General features: G+C 37.4%; 1 protein-coding gene across 1 annotated transcript; it reads right to left on the reverse strand.

Annotated features, from left to right (window-relative positions):
- Positions 1–15,476: 15,476 nt before the first annotated feature.
- LOC132276792 (aspartyl protease family protein 2-like) lies at positions 15,477–17,274 on the reverse strand. Its single transcript, XM_059778403.1, has one exon. The coding sequence runs from the start codon at positions 17,195–17,197 to the stop codon at positions 15,770–15,772; it is 1,428 nt and encodes a 475-aa protein (XP_059634386.1). The 5' UTR covers positions 17,198–17,274; the 3' UTR covers positions 15,477–15,769.
- Positions 17,275–19,728: the final 2,454 nt, after the last annotated feature.

Raw genomic sequence — 19,728 nt, forward strand, 5'->3', positions numbered from 1 at the left:
CAGGACCACTCACTCATCTGACCAAGAAGGGTGTACAGTTCGTGTGGGATGAACACTGTCAGCGAGCTTTTGATGAGTTGAAAAGGAAGCTGACTTCTGCGCCGGTTCTGGCTACTCCGCAGAGCGGGATAGAGTATCTTGTTTACACGGATGCTTCGTTGCAGGGTCTTGGATGTGTATTGATGCAGGAGGAGTGACCGATTTCTTATGGATCTCGGAAACTTAAGCCTCATGAGCTTAATTATCCAACACATGATTTGGAGTTGGCAGCAGTGGTCTTTGCCTTGCGTATTTGGAGGCATAATCTGTTGGGTGAGTCCTTGAGATTATTCAGTGATCATAAGAGTCTGCAGTACTTGTTCACTCAGCGGGAGCTAAATATGAGACAGCGCAGGTGGTTGGAGTTTGTAAAAGACTATCATTTTTCTATACAGTACCATCCAGGGAAAGCGAATGTAGTGGCGGATACACTCAGTCGCCGACCTGTTGGTAGTCTTTCTGCTCTATTCACTACTGAGTGGATTGCTTTAAAGAGTGTGGATGAGTTATCGGATGCTTTTATGGCTTGCATGGTGGTTACACCTTCCATCATTCGCAAGGTTTTACAAGCACAACTCACCGATCAACAATGTGTCGACAAGGTCGCAGAGATAGCTTCCGGAGAGGTTCCATTCTACTATGTTGGGGCTGATGGAGATTTAAGGTACAAGGGACGGTTAGTGGTACCTTCTGCTGATAATTTGAGGAAGGATGTGATGACTGAGACTTATTACTCTGAGTTCTCTGTTCATCTAGGAGGCGATAAGATGTATCAGGATATGAAGCGGCAGTTTTGGTGGGCAGGTATGAAGAGGGACATTGCTCTTTTTGTTTCTCAATGTAGTACTTGTCAGATGGTTAAGATTGATCATCAAAGGCCGCCAAGAGCTCTACAGCCACTACCAATTTCGGAGTGGAAATGGGAGAGCATATCTATGGATTTTGTGGAAGGGTTGCCAAATTCTTTCAAGGGACATAATTCCATATGGGTCATTGTGGATAGGTTGACCAAGTCAGCTCATTTTTTGCCTATTTGCACTGACTACACTTCGGAGCAGTTGGCGAGGCTTTACATTTCAGAGATTGTGAAGCTACATGGTATTCCATTGTCTATTATATCGGACAGGGATTCGAGCTTTGTATCTGGATTTTGGAAGAGTTTTCAGCAAGCTTTAGGTACGGAGTTACACCTTAGTACTGCTTATCATCCTCAGACTGACGGACAGACTGAGAGGGTGAATCAGATAATGGAAGATATGCTTCGGTTATGTGTTTTGGATTTCAAGGGCCACTAGGAGGAATATTTGCCACTTGTGGAGTTTGCTTATAACAATAGTTTCTAGAAGACTATTGGTATGGCACCATTTGAGGCATTGTACGGTCGACCGTGTCGGTCACCTGTTTGTTGGATGGAGGTTGGAGAGAATCGATTCTTAGGTCCTGAGTTCATTAAGGATACCTCTGAAAAGATTGCTCTTATTCGAGATCGCATGCGTACTGCCCAAAGTAGGCAGAAGAGCTATGCTGATCGTCGTACTTGGGCTTTGGAGTTTCAGGTTGGGGATCAGATTCTACTCAAAGTGTCTCCTACGAAGGGTGTTATGCGCTTTGGGAAGAAAGGGAAGTTGTCACCGCGATTTGTTGGTCCATTCATGATTACGGATCGCATTTGAACTGTTGTTTATCGGTTGGCACTTCCGGATACTTTGGATCGCGTCCACAATGTGTTTCATGTTTCCATGTTGCGGAAATTTCTTCGAGATAAGGATCGGTATCAGCATATCGATGTTGGGGAGATTGCGTTGCAGCCGGATGCAACTTATTTAGAGCCATCGTGTCGTATTGTCGACCGATGAGATCAGATTCTTCGTAATAAGGTTATTCCTTTGGTTCGTGTTCAGTGGAGTCATCACAATGAATCTGAGTCCACTTGGGAACGAGAGGATGTTATTCGTTCACGGTTTCCTAAAATATTGGAAGAAGGTAAGAGTGAATTCCGAGGATGGAATTCCTTTTGTTAGGGGGAAAGAATGTAATACCCCTAATTTTAAAAAGGATATTCCTGGTATTTAATGGTATTTAATTTATTATTTAAGTGCATTTTATTTGATTATGTGTCATTATTATTTTTTTATTAGGTGCTTAATTGTTTTCTTTTGTGGTGATTTAATTTATTTAAATGATATTTATTTTTAGTTATTTGATTGGAATTACTTGTTAGTGTTTTAATTATTTAATTGGCATTAATGGTTTAAGTGTAATTGGTTTAGTTATTTGATTGGAATTACTTGTTAGTGTTTTAATTATTTAATTGGCATTAATGGTTTAAGTGTAATTGGTTTAATTATTCTATGTGTGTCTTATTTTATGTGTGTCTTGTTTGGTTTAATTGGGTTTATTAATTATTATTTTGTTCAATTAGATTATTTGTTAAGTATTTAATGGTGAATAGGGTAATTAGGTAAATACATCTAACTAGGGTTTTAATTACAGTATAAATTAGGGTTTTATATTATAGCCGTCGTAGGTTTTTACGTTAATTGGATGGGCCGGTTAGGATTGTGAGTTGGACTTAAATGAACCTAGGGTTTAGAAAAACTCTATAAGTATAAGGTAGACGTCTGTGTAGGGTTTTTTTTAAACAAAGCACACGTTTTGTGGAAGTGGAGAAGGAAAAACGCAGTTTTTCACATTCTGCCAAGGTTTGATCAAAGCTCCGATCCCACTTCGTCCGTGGTCCGATCAAGCTGAATTTTGGAGGAGAGGTTCACGACTCAGTGACGCACAATCTGAACGGTGGAGATCAGAGTTTGACCTCGGGAACAGTGATTCATACTCGTGAACAGTAACTGGGTCGCACAGGTTTTTTTCATTCTGCCCAGATTTCATCAAACATCCGATCCCGCTTCGTCCGTGGTCCGATCGAGCTGAAATTTGGAGGATAGGTTCATGACTCAGTGTCGCACAATCTGAACGGTTGAGATCAGATTTTGAGTTCAGGAATAGTGTTTTGTACCCATGAATAGTAACCGGGTTTTGGAACTCGCCGAGATTTTTTTTTAAGAAGACGACGTTGAAACTTTGAACAAAAGTTTCTGAGACAAGATTCTATCCTTACTCTTTCCCTTAGGCTTCATACTCTCACATGCTCCCATTATTTGGCAAGCTGCCCTACTGGCATGCTACCGTTATTTTATACTTGATTTTATTGACATCTTTAGTCGGCTCGTCCCTTTAATAAGGAAAGTAGATTAAGACGAGTTTCGCGTAGCTCGTAATAAGGTAAGTAGATGAATACGAGCTTCACTCAGCTCACCCTTTAACAGGAGAAGTAGATTACTATGAGCTTCACCCAGCTCACCTTTTAACGAGGGAAGTAGATTACTATGAGCTTCACTCATCGGGGAAGTAGATTACTATGAGCTTCACCCAGCTCACCTTTTAACTAGGGAAGTAGATTACTATGAGCTTCACTCATCTCACCCTTTAACAAGGGAAGTAGATTAATACGAGCTTCACCCAGGTCACTCTTAAACAGGGGAAGTAGATTAATACGAGTTTCACCCAGGTCACCCTTTAACAGGGGAAGTAGATTACTGTGATACCCTCGGATTCCCGAATGCGGGTTGGCCAGGCCCACGCCCGAATACCCGAGGATATCAAAACAAATTGATAATAAACGAACACAGAGTACAAAAGAATAAAGAAGAATAAATAAAATGCTGACAAGAAACTAAAATGATAATCTAATAATAAACCTTATAATATATTTCCATTAATTAATAAACTCTTCTGATACAACTGATCTTCCAAAATACAACTCGGGAATCCATACTGTGTGGACCCATAGAAAATCCAAACTAAACAAATGACAGTAATCTAAAACAGGAAACTGAATCATAAAGGAACTCCTATGTAGCATTGGAAGAATGAAGTAGACTGATCCCCGCTCAGCACGATCAACCTCTACTCGTGACGAACACCTGAAAAATAATGGTGGGTCAGGCCTACAAACAAGTTCTACTCTACTACAGTCCAAGCAGAGATCCGATACACGTATACATCCTAGTCAATCCAACAGTAACTAGTAGTCCGTATATATATATATACACACTAAAGGAACCTCACTAGACTATAGGGTTGTCTCAACCTGAATAGTAGGCAACATGCAAAACGCACATATAGTGGACATGAGTACCTAGACCTACCAGGGTACACAACTACACTATATCTAGCTACACATCTCTGACGATATACGCGCCCTAACCATTGATCCTGAGACTCAAGCTCATATCATGGTACCATACTTATATATATATAATCTAGTAACCATCCTATCCAGTATAAATTAATCCTCCATAAGTCATTTAACTTGTTCAGCTGACCTGACTTGAATATAAGTAGGACTTAACATTTTAGTTAATCCATTCCCTTATATAAAATAGGTAGGACTTAACTGATAAGTTAATCCGTCCCTAGAATGCCACCGTCCCATACCGGTGCATTAAACCACACAATCCAACAATTGATGTAACAATTAAAGAAATACATCAAACATTCCAGAAATAACTATGATAATATGATATTAAGTTTTCACATAATATGAATGACTTATTATTTATTTAAGTTTCCTATATCATATGTCTTACACAAACTGAATCTTATACATGATGATATTTTATTATATCGTCATATAAACATTCTCTATATCCAATTCATCCTACACATTTAATCTCAATTGCTAAAGTATTTTAAAAGATTAAATCCATTCGTTTGTTTAAAAGATTCAAATAGCAAGCATCGTTATGATTGAGTGTATTTAAATTTATTTAAACCCAAACTTAGTCCCTATTTAATGTTCAGGAATCCTAGACATGTTTCTACGTTCCATCATTCCACAGATATGAAAAATATATAATTCAAACATGTAAAAATTCACACTAGAAATCAAATCAAAATCATGCATTTATCAATTCATAACACAGGAACATATATGAACCAATTTCATAAAAACCTATATTTTAATCCAATTAAACATGCATAATTATTTAATTTTATGTGTTTAATAAATCCTGCAATTTCCTAAGCATGTACAGAAACACGAATCAAAGGGAAAGAGATAGAAGAAGAACTTGCCTTAAACTTTCGGACTGAAAGTTAAACTTCTTCTTCCTTGATCTTCTCTCTAAAGGGTTTTCTCCTCATTCCTTCCTCTTTCTCCTTCTCTCTCTAACTCTCTCTCTAGAATATATTACGTGATATATTTTCATTCCTTTTTCAACCTATAGTTGTGTATTTATAGGCTAAATAATAACCCTATTCCTTTTTCCAATCCAAATCAACTTAATAAAGAAAAATAAAAAAATAAAAATATTAAAAAGGTAACTTAAAATATGTTACGTATATAATCTATGTATATCCTTATTAATTAAATAAAATATATACATTAGATTATTTATTAATACAAAAGTTACTATAATATTAAAAGGTAACTTAAAACATGTTACGTATATAATCTATCTATATCCTCATTAAATAAATAAAATATATACGTCAGATTATTTATTTATACTAAAGTTACCATAACATTTAAAAGTAATTTAAAACATGTTACGTATATAATCTATCTGTATCCTCATTAAATAAATAAAATATATACATCAGATTATTTATTTATACTAAAGTTACCATAATATTAAAAAGGTAACTTAAAACATGTTACGTATAAAATATATGTATATCCTTATTATATAAATATATAAAATATATACATCAGATTATTTATTAATACTAAAGTTAATATAATATTAATAAATTACTTTCCTTTTATATATATATATATATATATACATATGTATATATATATACATATACAACTATCCATGGGTAATTATCCATACCCATCCAACTTCCTATCCAAGTAGTTCATGGGACCCAATTAGTTAGCCCATTACCATTAACCATAACCATAAAATAAAATAAAATAAAACATTTAATCATTTAATTTACAATTAATTATAATTAATCAAATACATCATTTAAGCACACAATCTAATTAAACAAATAATACAAATAACACCTAGACAAAATACAAATAACATATAGATAAGTAGCCAATTAATCAAGTAACATTTAATTCAATTAAATACATAAACAATTAGTCAAATAATCAATTAAACAATTAAAAAAATACAATAAAAATAAATAAATAAATACCGAGACTATCCTTTTAAAATTAGGGGTATTACAATTACTATGAGCTTCACTCAGCTCACCCTTTAACAAGGGAAGTAGTTAACCCCTTATCTTTTTACGAGGGAAGTAGATTACTATGAGCTTCAATCATCTCACCCTTTAACAAGGGAGGTAGATTAATACGAGTTTCACTCAGGTCACCCTTTAACAGGGGAAGTAGATTAATATGAGTTTCACTCAGCTCACCCTTTAATAAGGGAAGTAGTTAACCCCTCATCTTTTTACGAGGGAAGAAGATGAAGTTGACCCTTCATTCTTTTAAGGGGGAAAGAGGGTGGTCTTGACATGGGAGTCATCTCCTCTGATGGTTTTCTCGGGATGTTGGCAAATCGTTGACACTTGTCGCACTTTTTAACGAAGTCAAGTGCATCTTTCTGCATGGTGGGCCAATAGTATCTTAGTCGGATTGCCTTGTTAGCAAGTGACCTACCCCCAGCATGGTTTCCACAAACTCCTAGGTGGATCTCCCTTAAAATGTAGTCAGCTTCCTCGCTAGAAACGCATCGTAAATACGGCATGGAGAAGCTTCTCTTGTAGAGCACCCCTTTGATAAGCCTAGCTGCCCGCATCTTGACCTTTCGAGCTTCTGCTCGGTCTGTTGGTAGCACCCTATCCTTGATATATCTGATGATAGGATCTGCCCATTCCACACTCAATATCCCTTGTTGCACTTCAATTTGTCTCTTCTGAGATATAGATGGTTCTTCCAAATATTCCAGTGGTATATTCTTATTGATCTCAGGTTTAATGCAGTAGCTAGCCGGGCTAAAGCGTCTGCTTTCCCATTCTCTTCTCGTGGTATTTGATGAATTGAGAATCTTTGGAAGTGATTCTTTAATTCCTTCACCTTTTGTAGGTAACTCTTCATCCTCTCGTCTCGTGCCTCATATTCTGCTTGAACTTGTCCAGCGACCAGCTCGGAGTCGGTGTACATATTTAATTGCTCAACCCCTAGGGTATTTGCCACTTTTAATCCTGCTATCTAGGCTTCGTACTCTGCTTTGTTGTTAGTTGCTTTGAAACCAAACCGAAGTGCGTACTGTATACTTTCTTCCTCTAGGGAGACAAGAACAAGCCCGGCTCCGCTAACCTGAACATTAGATGACCCATCCACGAACAAGTCCCAGACTACTGCTGGGCCCATCTGCTCACTTAAACCTGGTTCTCCTCTTCAGGAGGGGTAAACTCAGCTAAGAAATCAGCCAACACCTGAGCCTTTACTGTTGTTCTTTGCTTATACTGAATGTCGAACTCTTCTAACTCTACTGACCACTTCATCAGTCGACCAGAGCTTTCTGGCTTGTGTAGGACCTGTCGAAGGGGTTGATCTGTTAGGACCACTATCGTATGCGCTTGAAAGTATGGTCTCAGTTTCCTGGCGGACACAATTAAAGCAAAGGCCAACTGTTCCATCCTTGGATATCTTTCCTCCGCACCCCTAAGTGCTCTGCTCACGAAGTATACTGGCCTTTGGACCCCTTCTTCTTCTCGTATCAGAGCTGAACTGACAGCTGTCGTGGAGACTGCAAGGTATATGTATAGTTCCTCTCCCGGTATGGTTCGAGACACTAGTGGGGGAGAACTAAGATATTGTTTTAGTTCTTTGAACGCCTGCTCACACTATGGGGTCCATTCAAACGCATTCCTTAGCACACGAAAGAAAGGTAGACACCTGTCAGTTGACCGAGAGATTAGCCTACTCAAGACAGCAATCTTCCCTGTTAGTCATTGTAGATCCTTGGTTGATCTTGGCGATCTCATGTCAATGACTGCTCGGATCTTCTCTGGATTGGCCTCAATTCCTCTTTTGCTTACCATATATCCCAAGAACTTTCATGAGGAAACCCCAAAGGCACACTTGCTGGGGTTGAGTTTCATCTTATGCCTCCTAAGTACCTTGAAGGTCTCCTGCAGTTCAGTCAAATGGTCTTCAGCTTTTAAGCTTTTCACCAACATGTCATCAACATATACTTCCATGTTTCTACCAATTTGATGCTTAAACATTGCATTCACTAGCCTTTGGTATGTTGCACCAGCGTTCTTGAGCCCAAACGGCATTACTTTGTAACAGTACAAACCTTTATCAGTGATGAAGGCCATTTTTTCTCTATCTGAGGTGTACATAGATATCTGGTTGTATCCAGAATATGCATCTATGAAACTTAATAGTTCGTGTCCAGCCGTTCCCTCAACGAGCATATCGATTCTTGGGAGAGGAAAGCTGTCATTCGGGCAAGCTTTGTTAAGGTCGGTGAAATCCACACATAGCCTCCACTTTCCATTTGCCTTCTTCACTAAGACCACATTTTCCAGCCAGTCGGGGTAGTACATCTCTTGAATAAAGTCGACTTTTAAGAGCTTTTCCACCTCTTCTGATATATCCTGATTCCTTTCTGGAACGAAAGTCCTCCTCTTTTGTCTGACAGGTTTAAAGTCAGGATTTACATTTAAGCGGTGCTCCATGATAGTGGGGTCTATACCCGGCATGTCTTCATGGACCCATGTAAATACGTCTCGATTCTTCCTGAGGAATTGAGTAAGTTTATCTTTGATACCTGGGGGGAGTAAAGACCCTATACTCACTTTTTTCTCGGGCTCATCGTCACCAAGGATGACCTCTTCTAGCTCATCTGTAGGTTCCGCTCTATGAAAGTCTGGTCTATCTTTCCCTTCCAGCCCTTCAATCGTAAATGCCTCTTACGATTTTGTTTTTCTAAGAGAGGCGACATAACATTCACGAGCCATTGTTTGGTCCCCTCTTAGCTCTCCCATACCATATTCAGTTGGGAAGCGCATCAGGAGATGGTAAGTGGACGTGATTGCTTTCATGGCATTCAATGCTGTCCTCCCCAGGATAATATTGTATGATGATGGGCAGTCCACCACTACAAAGTCCACCATTACAGTGACCTGCTTTGGATTGGCTCCTGCAGTAACTGGAAGGGTAACTGCCCCCAGTGGATGTACTTTATCACCTGAAAATCCCACCAGTGGTGATTTCATGGGTCGGAGCTTCTCTCGGCTAATTTTCAATTTCTCGTATGCCCAGGGGGTCATCATGGGGCTTGGTGAATTCCCTTGTCATCTTCTTCAGAAAAGGTTATGACCGGCTCCTTAACTCGAGGTAATTTTGTTGGAGGACTTGTCATTCCAATTTCATTCACCTCTGAAAAACTCCGAATTCTCCTAGCATGAGCCCTCCGAGCCGAACTCGTCTCACCACCACCAGCGAAGCCACCCGATATAACTTTGATCTCACCCATTGGTTGGTGTTGAGGAGGGCGATCATCTCGGCCCTCCCGGGCTGGGTTGGAGCCTCCTTTTCCATTTCTAGTTGTGAATTTGCGTAAATAACCTTTACGAACAAGGTTCTCGATCTGGTTTTTGAGGTCGAAACAATCTTCTGTGTTATGTCTATGGTCCCGGTGAAACCTACAGTATTTACCTAGAGACCTCTTTATTGGATCAGCTTTTAGCTTTGGCGGCCATTTCAATGATGCGTCATCTTGAATCTGCAGAAAGACTGGCTCTACAGATGTATTTAGGGGGTATAGTTATTATACCTGCCTGGGCTCACTGGGCGGCGAGACGATCTGTCAGCTTGGTTGTTTGAGAATTTCTTGTACTTCGATTCCTTTTCCTCCCTAGTGTTAGGTGTTGGCCTCTTCTTCTCTGACCTCTTATCTTCACCATCTTTGTTTTTTCGTGCATTCATAGCATCCTCAGCGTTCATGTGCTTCCACGCTCTAACCATCAACTCTGTCATGCTTGTAGGGGCTTCTTTTGATAAGGAAAATAGGAACTTAGAAGTCTGTAGTCCTCCCATAAAGGCTATGAGGGCAACCTTGTCGTTCACCTCTTCTACCTGCAGCATATCAGCGTTAAAACGACTTATGTAACCACGGAGAGGCTTTCCCTTCTGCTGTTTCACATTCAATAAGTGTGTTGCTGTCTCCTATGCCTCTGCCCAGCGATGAAGTGTCCAATGAATTGTTTGCTCAACTCATTAAAGATTTCAATGGAGCCTGGCTTTAATTTATTGAACCAAAGACGAGCCCAACTCTTTAGTGTGGTAGGGAAAGCCCTGCACATAATCTCATCCGGTACGACTTGCAAATACATAAGAGCTTTGTAGGTCTCTAAATGATCGAGAGGGTCCCGCGTCCCATCGAAGCTCTCAAGAGTTGGCATCTTAAATTTGCTAGGTAGAGGACAACTCATAACATAACAGCGAGGCTAAATGCTAGGTTGGTCTTCTGTACCAGATCGTTCACTGTGGCCTGGCCCTTCCCTTTCATTGCTTGTATGACGTCTTTGACCCTAGTTCTCAGATCTTGCATCTACAGATTGAAATAAGTGACGTCTTCAGTCTTGTCACCAACACAACCAGAGGTACCTGCACGGAGCCTGGTATTATTCCGTTCAAGAGACCGATGGTGATGGCTTCTCTGTTAACCCCCTATTTGACTAAGCTCAGCGTCGTTGTTAATCCTACAGGAGTCATTATTGGGTACTTCATTATTCTCCACCTCATTAAGGTCGGCTAAGCGTTGTAGAATCATTGAATTTTTCTGGACTAATTGGTTCATTCCCTTATTTAAGGTTTAAACCTATTGTTCCAACGCTGTGACGCGTTCCTAATCGTTTGGGACGGCGGGGGGTTGCCTCGTCGAGTCCCTTTGATCAGAAGTTTGCAACGCTTCGTATTCGCCAGCAACCAGACCAGATCGCAATCGAACCATACTTTATTTAGAGAACTAAAATCGTTCCCACAGACGGCGCCAACTGTTGATGATGGATTCTGCGCAACCCGGATCTGATCTAACTTCCTGGACAGAGAGAAGAAAATGTGATCTTACAAGCACCGTTGTGTTACCGGTGGAGTAGGCTCCAACGAATAAGTCAGTGTGCGAACTAATCTCTTAAGAGAAATCAAGAACTTGAGTTAAGGTTTTTTGCGTACCTCCAAACGTTGATTACCCCGCCTTTTTTATAGGGCTTAGATTAAGATGTCACGTAGAATTACCTTATTGTAATCTGTAGACTTAATCCTCATCGTAATTTTTAATCCTTATCACAATCTTTAATCCTTATCGTAATCTGTAAAGCCTATCTCAATTTGTAATCTGCAGAGCCTATCTCAATATTGCGTTAATTTAGCAATCTTCCCTTAATTATGGATATTTAAATTATACATCCATCAGAGATGATGATGAAATGATATGAAAATTTATAAACACGCATGCAACTACTTTTTTTAAAAAAAAATTATTCAACACATTTTATATTGAAGATATGACATCGATGTAATTATATTGTGTGGCAACGTAATAATATTAGTAAATAGATTATTTAACATATTTATGTAATTATTGTATTCGCAATTTAAAGTTGATTAAGATTGCAGCCCACAAAGATTCGGTTTGATTCCACAAGTTGATCTTTCTACACTTGGGCCTCCGCGTAGACCCTCTCTGGCCTCAACCGGACGGTTAGGCCCATTCATCATGCCAGCAGCCTAAAAGAACCCGACCATTTCAAAACATTTTAAAGTTACTTTTGTACTCTACACCAAGTCAAAACTATTGGATGGAAAAAAAAATTCTCACAAGAGTATATACTGTGTGGTAATATATTAAAAAAAAATAAATCATCATTATTTTTTATTAGATTAATTTACCAAGTGTCAAATGGACCTGTGAGTGAAATTTATTAAATATTCAGCCAATCACAACGAAATTTTGATTGGCCGCTGGTATGGAGGTAGTGTGTATTTTTCCCCAGCGTGGTGAAAAAAGAAAAAGAAAAAAAAAGGGTTTTTGATCTCGAGAACAACTTGTAACAAACCTAATCAATTTGTCAAAATCATAAGCACCAGTGAAATACTTGAAATCAAGCCAACCATAAGTGGAAGTTCTCCATTATATACATTTTAGAGTCCGAAGTCGAACAATTCGGATTGTTTTGATTTGAGTGAAAGGCGAGAGTCCCACCTCTAACTTCATTAACTATGAGTGAAAGGTGAGAGTCTCACCACTAACTTCATTAACTACCAGACTCCTTCTGATATTGTTCGTTACAAAAAAGTGTTGGAAAGACTGACCCAGAAAAAGGGTTTCAATTTAGGGACCTCCGACTCATAATTCTAATCCGTAGCAAACAAGAGGTTTGTTTTTTCTCTGTTTTTAGATGCATATTCCAAAAGCGGAACATCTATTAGTAATTAAATGATTCTTAATTTCATTTGTTAGTAATAGTAAAATAATAGTCATTAATATACTCACCCAATGATAATGCATTATTTAAGAAAAAAGTTAGTCCGCCTACCTATAATATATACTCACCCAATGATAATGTACTATTTTAAAATAAGTTGGCCCACCTACTTATAAAATTATTGATAATGAGATTATATATTCTATATGATTGGATGAATATACCAACAACATGCGGGCATACCCAATTTATTCTCGTGGAATAATGATATACATGGGCCTGGCTGTGAGATATCACATCTCTCGATCCTAGGTATTTGGGTTTAAGCTTGGCTGGCTTGGTCAGATTCAGTATTTAACAAACCAGGCCCAAAACCAGCACATTCATGCTTATTCATGAACGTTACATTATTGTACAGTACGGATGTGGTTCCCAGATAAATTTAAGAAGAAAATAGAGTGCTTTTAAGTTAAGAATGTCTTGGCAGTCAGAACCCGATTTTGTAATTAAAAATTGGTGTGTCCTACTCCTAGTGAGATATTAATTGTAGATTAAAACTCTTAAAAGATCCGTGTATGTATTTGTTTTGGTCAATACAGACACATGTTTGTGTGTGTGTGTGTGTATAAAATTTTGTATAATTTGTATTAGGTCAATATGACTCATATCATATATATATATATATATCAACTAACTATATATATATATATATTCATGTGCACCTGGTGGATCATGTAGTCTGGCACATGGATAAAGAGAAAATATGGTCTCTTGTCTACCCTTGATGCTTTGATAAATCGCAATGGACTAAGTTTCTTAATTAGAGATTAATGGTGCATAGTTTGACTCTTTTCACAAGCATAATTGTTGGCTTCTGTTGCATATGATTGAACATTGTCATATGTGATTACTCTAACAATTAAGTAATATTATAATGTCATTTACACCACGTACTAAAGAAAGTACCTTTTCTTCGTGATCTAATAATGGCATTTGCAACTTAATCGAGCAAATTACAGTGTTCTAATTTATTTTTTTACTATATTTAGCATTTAAAGCACAAAAACAATTACTGTACTAAACTAAAAAAAATAAAATAAATAGAGAGAATGGCCTTACCTTGTTTTCAAGCTAGCTACCACATTTGACTATTCTTTTCGCACTCCTTTTTGTTGTGAAGTGTAATAATGGTGGCGCCTATTCTTGACTAAGCTACTGTTGCCATGTGCTGCGTCGCTTCATTTCTACTGTTGATATAGATCGCCACAATTATAGACCCCAAATTTTATATACCCGTAACTTCGTTGTTCTAAAGATAGAACTCCGCACATTTATTCAGATAAATGTGAATGTAAGCATAAAAAATATTAATAACACTTTCTGTCTCATTATAGTCGAATGTTTTATGAATCAAAATTTTCAAAACATCTAATTAATTATGGGACAGAAAAAGTATTATAATGATGTCAGTCATTTAAGTTATTGCATTTTTATTCTGATAAGAAAAATGTCACTTTTATATCTCATGAATTCTATATAACACTTTAGGTAATTTAACTGTTTTAAATTTATAAATTTGTTATAAATAAGAGTAATTATAAAGGGTTTGATAAATGGACACATTTATTACTTTTAAGCGAGTATAGACATCAAAAATATTAATAATATTATAATGATGCTAATCATTTATTCACATAAATTAACCAAACTTATTCAAAACTCCAAATAATTATTTATAAATAATTGTCATTATATTACTAAAAAATATTTATAAATATGTTTTATGTATGAGCAATCAAAATCCTGTATTCAATTTGTGGGGAAAAAAATCCTATATTATATGTTTGATTATTCATTATGTGTGCCTTAAAAAAACAGAACTTAATTATTTTTAAAATAAAATAAAACTTAACTGTAAAGGTAATATGCATTTATATTTATGTTTTTGGTGATTTATAATTAATGAAAGGATGGTGGTGGTAAAAGTATTAAAGTGTCACCGAAAAAAAGGTTGAGATAATGAATAACGTGAGGGTGGACAGAGGAGTAGGAGGATGTTGGGAATGGGGGCCACCCAACACCAAAGTAAATTTGAGTACTTTGTTCGGCGTGCATGTGTCCCGCTCTTTCATGTGCAAAATGCTCATCAACCGAAATGTGCGGCAGCACTGTCCCATTCCATTTCTTCTTCCCTCACTACTCTCAATTTGTCAATCCCTACCCCAGCCATGTGTCTCCCTCCATTCTTTCCCATTTCTTAAAACTTTTCCCACATACCTCTCCAATCGCCATCACACACACACACACACACATATATATATATATATTCTCATTATATATGTGATTGAAATGAAATTGCCAGCCACGTAGCCATATATATGTAATTTATATACTACACTATCTAAATTAATTGTTCACAGTTTTTAATATTGTGATTAGTTAGACGTGCTAATAACTTAGTATGCTGCCTTAGATTTTTCTCTTGACCAAATCTTTCTAGGAAAACAGTTTCATAAGTAATGTTAGAGGAGGGGAGGGGTAAATCTAGATACACTAAACTAAATAACTGCAAACATTAAAAAAAAAAAAAAAACTCTTCTGTTTTAACAATGAAATCCTCCTGTTCTTTTATTTAAAACCAAAAGTGTTAAAAGAAATAATAATAATAATAATAATAATAAGTCAGTTATTAAACCAAAACAGCATTTTCTGAAACAATAATGCTTAGTTACTCATGAGTCGCTTCACCCTACTCAGTGTTCCAATAATAATTTACCACATTAATTTTAATAAAAAAAAATAACCCACATTTATTAAGTAGTTGATCCGAGTAAGGTGAAACTACTCAGCAATGAATAACTAAACATTATCATTTCTAAAATTGATTTTTTGGTTACGCCGTTCACATAACCAAACTAAAATTAGAACACAACTTTCTCATTCTAATATTCGGCTCCGAAAAAACAAAATCAAAAAGCCATACCATTTTTTTAAAAAAAACTCTCCTGGTAGATCCAAATCAATACAAGTTACCAAACGTTAGGATTAAACTAAAGTAAAAAAAAAATTGTGTTGAACAATGTTACCCCTGTATTTAAAGCAATAATTTAGCAGATGCTATTACTGATACAACAAACAACACGTGAAGTGCCCTTTTTTCTCTTATCTTTTTCTAAAGCAAAGATTTGTTTGAGAAAAAAGAGGGAAAAAGTATTCCCTACTCCCAAACAGCCCACGCCCCTTCACTGCCCACTGCCACTCACGCGCAACCTCGGGGTGCAAACCCGATCCGCGAACCCGCCAAATCATAAACGACCCGGAACCCCTGCTGTTGGATATTCCCAATTATCGACAACCCGCTCATCGTACCCGCAAATGCGAAGCAGAAGCTCCCACTACTGTCCACCGAGATCAAATAATTTGATGCCGGCAACGACACGTCCGCGCCGACGAAATGCATCACGACTGTGGGAACCTTCACCTCCGTCTTCCCCGACAAATCAAAGCATGTGTCGAACAATGAGAAATCCGGTGCCCGCTTCAAGTCCGAAGCTCCGGCCCGGAAAGCGTCACGCAGCTTTACATAAGCGGGTCGGGTCAAGCGAGTCACCGACGTTCCCGAGTCAATTATGACGCCACCGTTTCCGATTGGGTCAAGTTTGAAAAGCGACGCCGTAATGCCTGGAACTCGGACGCCTCCGACGCTAATTCCAGTGAGTCCAATGTAGTAAAAAGTGTCGAGTTTAGGGTTAGTGAGTAGAGGAGTGAACACCGCCGTTCTCGAAACGGCCGATTCCCCGAACATGATTGCGGACGGTTTGGACGAAGCCGACCGGTCCACCAGACAATACGAGAACTTCCGGCCGAACCGGCGACCGGTCTGACTCGGGAATGAGAGTTTACCTCTTCCGAGACCCAACAAACCAGCGGCACCGACGAACAATCCTTCGTTGTCGTGACCGCAACCGAGTGCGACGTTCTTCACTCTGGTCCGGCGAAACGTCAGTGTTTCGGTGGAGAATTCGCCGACGGTGAACGATCCGTCGCCGTAGGAGACTTGGTAGAGGCACATCTTCCGTTGATTGCAGCCAGGGGAATCTAGCCGGCGACACAGTGGGGATCCGCATGAGACTCCGACGAACGACTTGGATTTTTTCGGATCGAAGACCGGGTCGGTCTGTGTGTAGCATTTCCGGCACGGCGAGCACTGGATCCAGACGACGTCGCTTCCGGTGTCGAGCACCATGTAGGAGTACTTCGGCGGCGTACCAATGCCCAAGCGCGTGAAGTACTCGCCGCTACCCTGCGCCAATCCGGAGATAATGGAACTGCTGAAACCCCTGCTGCGGGGTACCGTGGCGTTTATGCTGACGGCGGCGATGGTGGTTAGGGTTTTGACTCTGAAGGAGTCTCTTTGGAGTCTGAGGTTGAAGAGAGTCTCTGGAGTGGCATTGAGGGACAGAGCGTCTCGGTGGTGTAATTGGACGGAAAAGGTGGTTTTTGAGTCCGCTTGGGTGGCTTCTTCTGGTACGGTTAGGGTTTCGGATTGTTCGGTCCATGTGAGGGCCTGTGGTTGCGGAAGAGAGTGTAAAATGAGGGTTTGGTATTGAAGCGGTGGTTTGGCAAAAGAGGTAGAGAGAGAAAGGAGGAAGAAGGAAAAGACAATGACCATGGCTTTTCCTACCATCTTACAGAAAGAAGAAGAGAGAGAAGAGAGTGAGTGTGCAGAGAGAGCGCATTGGGAGTATAAATAATGGAGAGAGAGAGTCAAGTGTGTGTTAAAGGCGTTCTGTTCTGTTGGAGTTATCTGGTTGAGAAATTAATCTGATTTTACGGGTACATCCGTTCACTTAATGTTTGTTGGAAATTACAACCGCGAATTCATGTTTTTTCGACTCATTAATGAGGAATGTTGACAAATAAATGTACGAATTACTCCCTCTATGTCTTTCACGGAGAGTAAAACCTTTTTAGGAGGCATATAATTATTGTATTATTTTTAAAAAAAATTATAAAATTATCTTTTTAAATTTAAATATATATATATATAATCAAGTTTGAATTTTTTTAAAATTTTAAAAATATTTTATAAAAAGATGTAAAATATATTATTTAAATTTAGTAAGTGGACAAATATTTTGGGACAATAAAAAAAAAAAAATGAACAACTATTATAAGACGGAGTAAGTATTTATCACGACAATATAATAAAAAGAAAAAGGAAAAAAATATTATCAGGACTTGTTTAAAGTAGAACAGATCATTTATTAAGACTTGCTTAGGGCAGGAGTGAAAGAAAATGGCAATATTACTTATTTACTTACTCCTTGAGAGATAAAAGAAAAAAAAAAAAAAAGAAAAAAAAAAGAGAAGAGAATTACAATAAATTAGTTTGGATAGATTAAAAAAAAAATGCTACTTTTTTCGTTCTAAAATAAGTGTCATACTTTTCTTTTTTATTTGTCCCAAATAAAAGTACACTTTTATTTTTTAATAATATATTTCACATCTTTCTATATATGTGTTTTGAGTTTAAAATTTCAATATTCAAAACTTAAAAAAGCAAGTTAATAATTTTTTAGACAAACAATACGTGTCCCACATGTCTCCAAAAAGGTGAGAAGTGAGAAATGATTAGATGGAGGTTGTCTTGATTTGTAACCTAGTTGATTTGAGCTTGTGAGTCCGTAGGGGTGTTTAAACGCCTAATGCCCTAAAGCCGTCTGGTTTGGGAGTCATTGACCTAACGCTCGACCTCATGAATCGTTAGAAAGCTTAATAGATCAACACATTGCACAATATTTCCATCCTAGAACAATAAAGTTTTAATAAAAGGTCCACTTTTTGTCTTGATGATCGGTACTAGATTTGTGTGCTAGTTTGAGGGTAAGGATGTGATTAATTCTTTAGTTGGCTTAGATAGCAACACATTTGATGCCGGTCCACTTAAAAAGGATTATAGAGTTGTTTTAATTTGCATGATTATTTTCTTGATGTGTGGAGGACTATATTTGCTTACTTGATATTGATATTTTGAGGAGATTGCTTGGAAATATTTGAAAAATTGCATACTTGAGGTAGTTTTCTCCCAATACTTATTTTCAATATTGGTAATATCCTCATTTTTGGATGAACACAATACAGAGATTTGGAAGACCTTCCTATTCCTTTATTTTCTCATCAAATCCTCCCGTCCAAAAACACCATTCCTTATCCTTTCTTTTCTTTACCTATTCCTATCTCCCAAATCCTCCCATCCAAACGAGACCTAAATATAAAAAGGTTAAGAAAAATAAGAAAAAGAAAAGAGTTTTCTCCATTTTTGTAAGAGAAAATCCTTAATTTTTTAATAAATGAAGGAGAAAAAACAATACTATTTAGACCCTTACTCGAAGGGATATTTGTTCTTTTAATTAATGTGAAAACCACACTTAATTTATCCACTATATTAAAGGATGAAAAATTATTAAAATATAAATTATGGGTTCATTCCACCTGCCATTTTAACCAAAAAATAAAATTGACAACTATATCTTTGGAATTTCTTATCAATTACTCTACAATTTTTATTGTTAAAATGAAAAAAAAAAAAGAAAAGAAAAAAAAAGTGAAATATAAATATCTGATTTTATTTTATACTAGTATTAGAGAGAATATTTAGTCCTATACTTTTATTTTGTTTTATTTGGGGTCCAAAAGATATATCTTTGTTTTATTTGGGGTCCAAAAGATATATCTTACTTGGGAGTTGGGCTTCGTTAGCATTTAGCAAGAAATCAGTAGTGATGTAACCAGCTGTAGGGTAGGGTAGGCACGTAGTAGTACTGTAGTGGTACCATATTAAAGTAAGAAGTATACTAATACTTTAACTTTATCACCTAAAACAGCAACAGCTGCACCATCACTTCAATTATACCAGAGTGGGCCATCATTGTCATTTTCAATTTTATGGAATTAATCTTATTTATGGCTTTAACCCAATTTCGTTAGCATACTTAAACATATTTAGGGCAAAATGCCCACAAAAAAAAAAAAAAAAAAAAAAAACTCCATCACATCAAATTTCATTAATTAAATCTCATTTCAAATAACTATATTGAAAGAAATAATAAAGAGTTTAAGAAATTCAATTAATTTATGTAAGTAAAAGTTAATGTCATAATAATATTACGTAAATTGTTACTTAAATAAATCATCACACTTTTCAATTTCAAATAA

Source organism: Cornus florida, unplaced genomic scaffold (assembly GCF_030987335.1).
Source record: "Cornus florida cultivar Cherokee Brave unplaced genomic scaffold, ASM3098733v1 CherokeeBrave_3.0.0_Hap2_Chr10, whole genome shotgun sequence".
NCBI lineage: Eukaryota > Viridiplantae > Streptophyta > Magnoliopsida > Cornales > Cornaceae > Cornus > Cornus florida.

Excerpts from the sequence above, each read along its gene's own strand:
- LOC132276792 (XM_059778403.1), bottom strand. The coding sequence starts at position 17,197 with ATGGTAGGAAAAGCCATGGTCATTGTCTTTTCCTTCTTCCTCCTTTCT.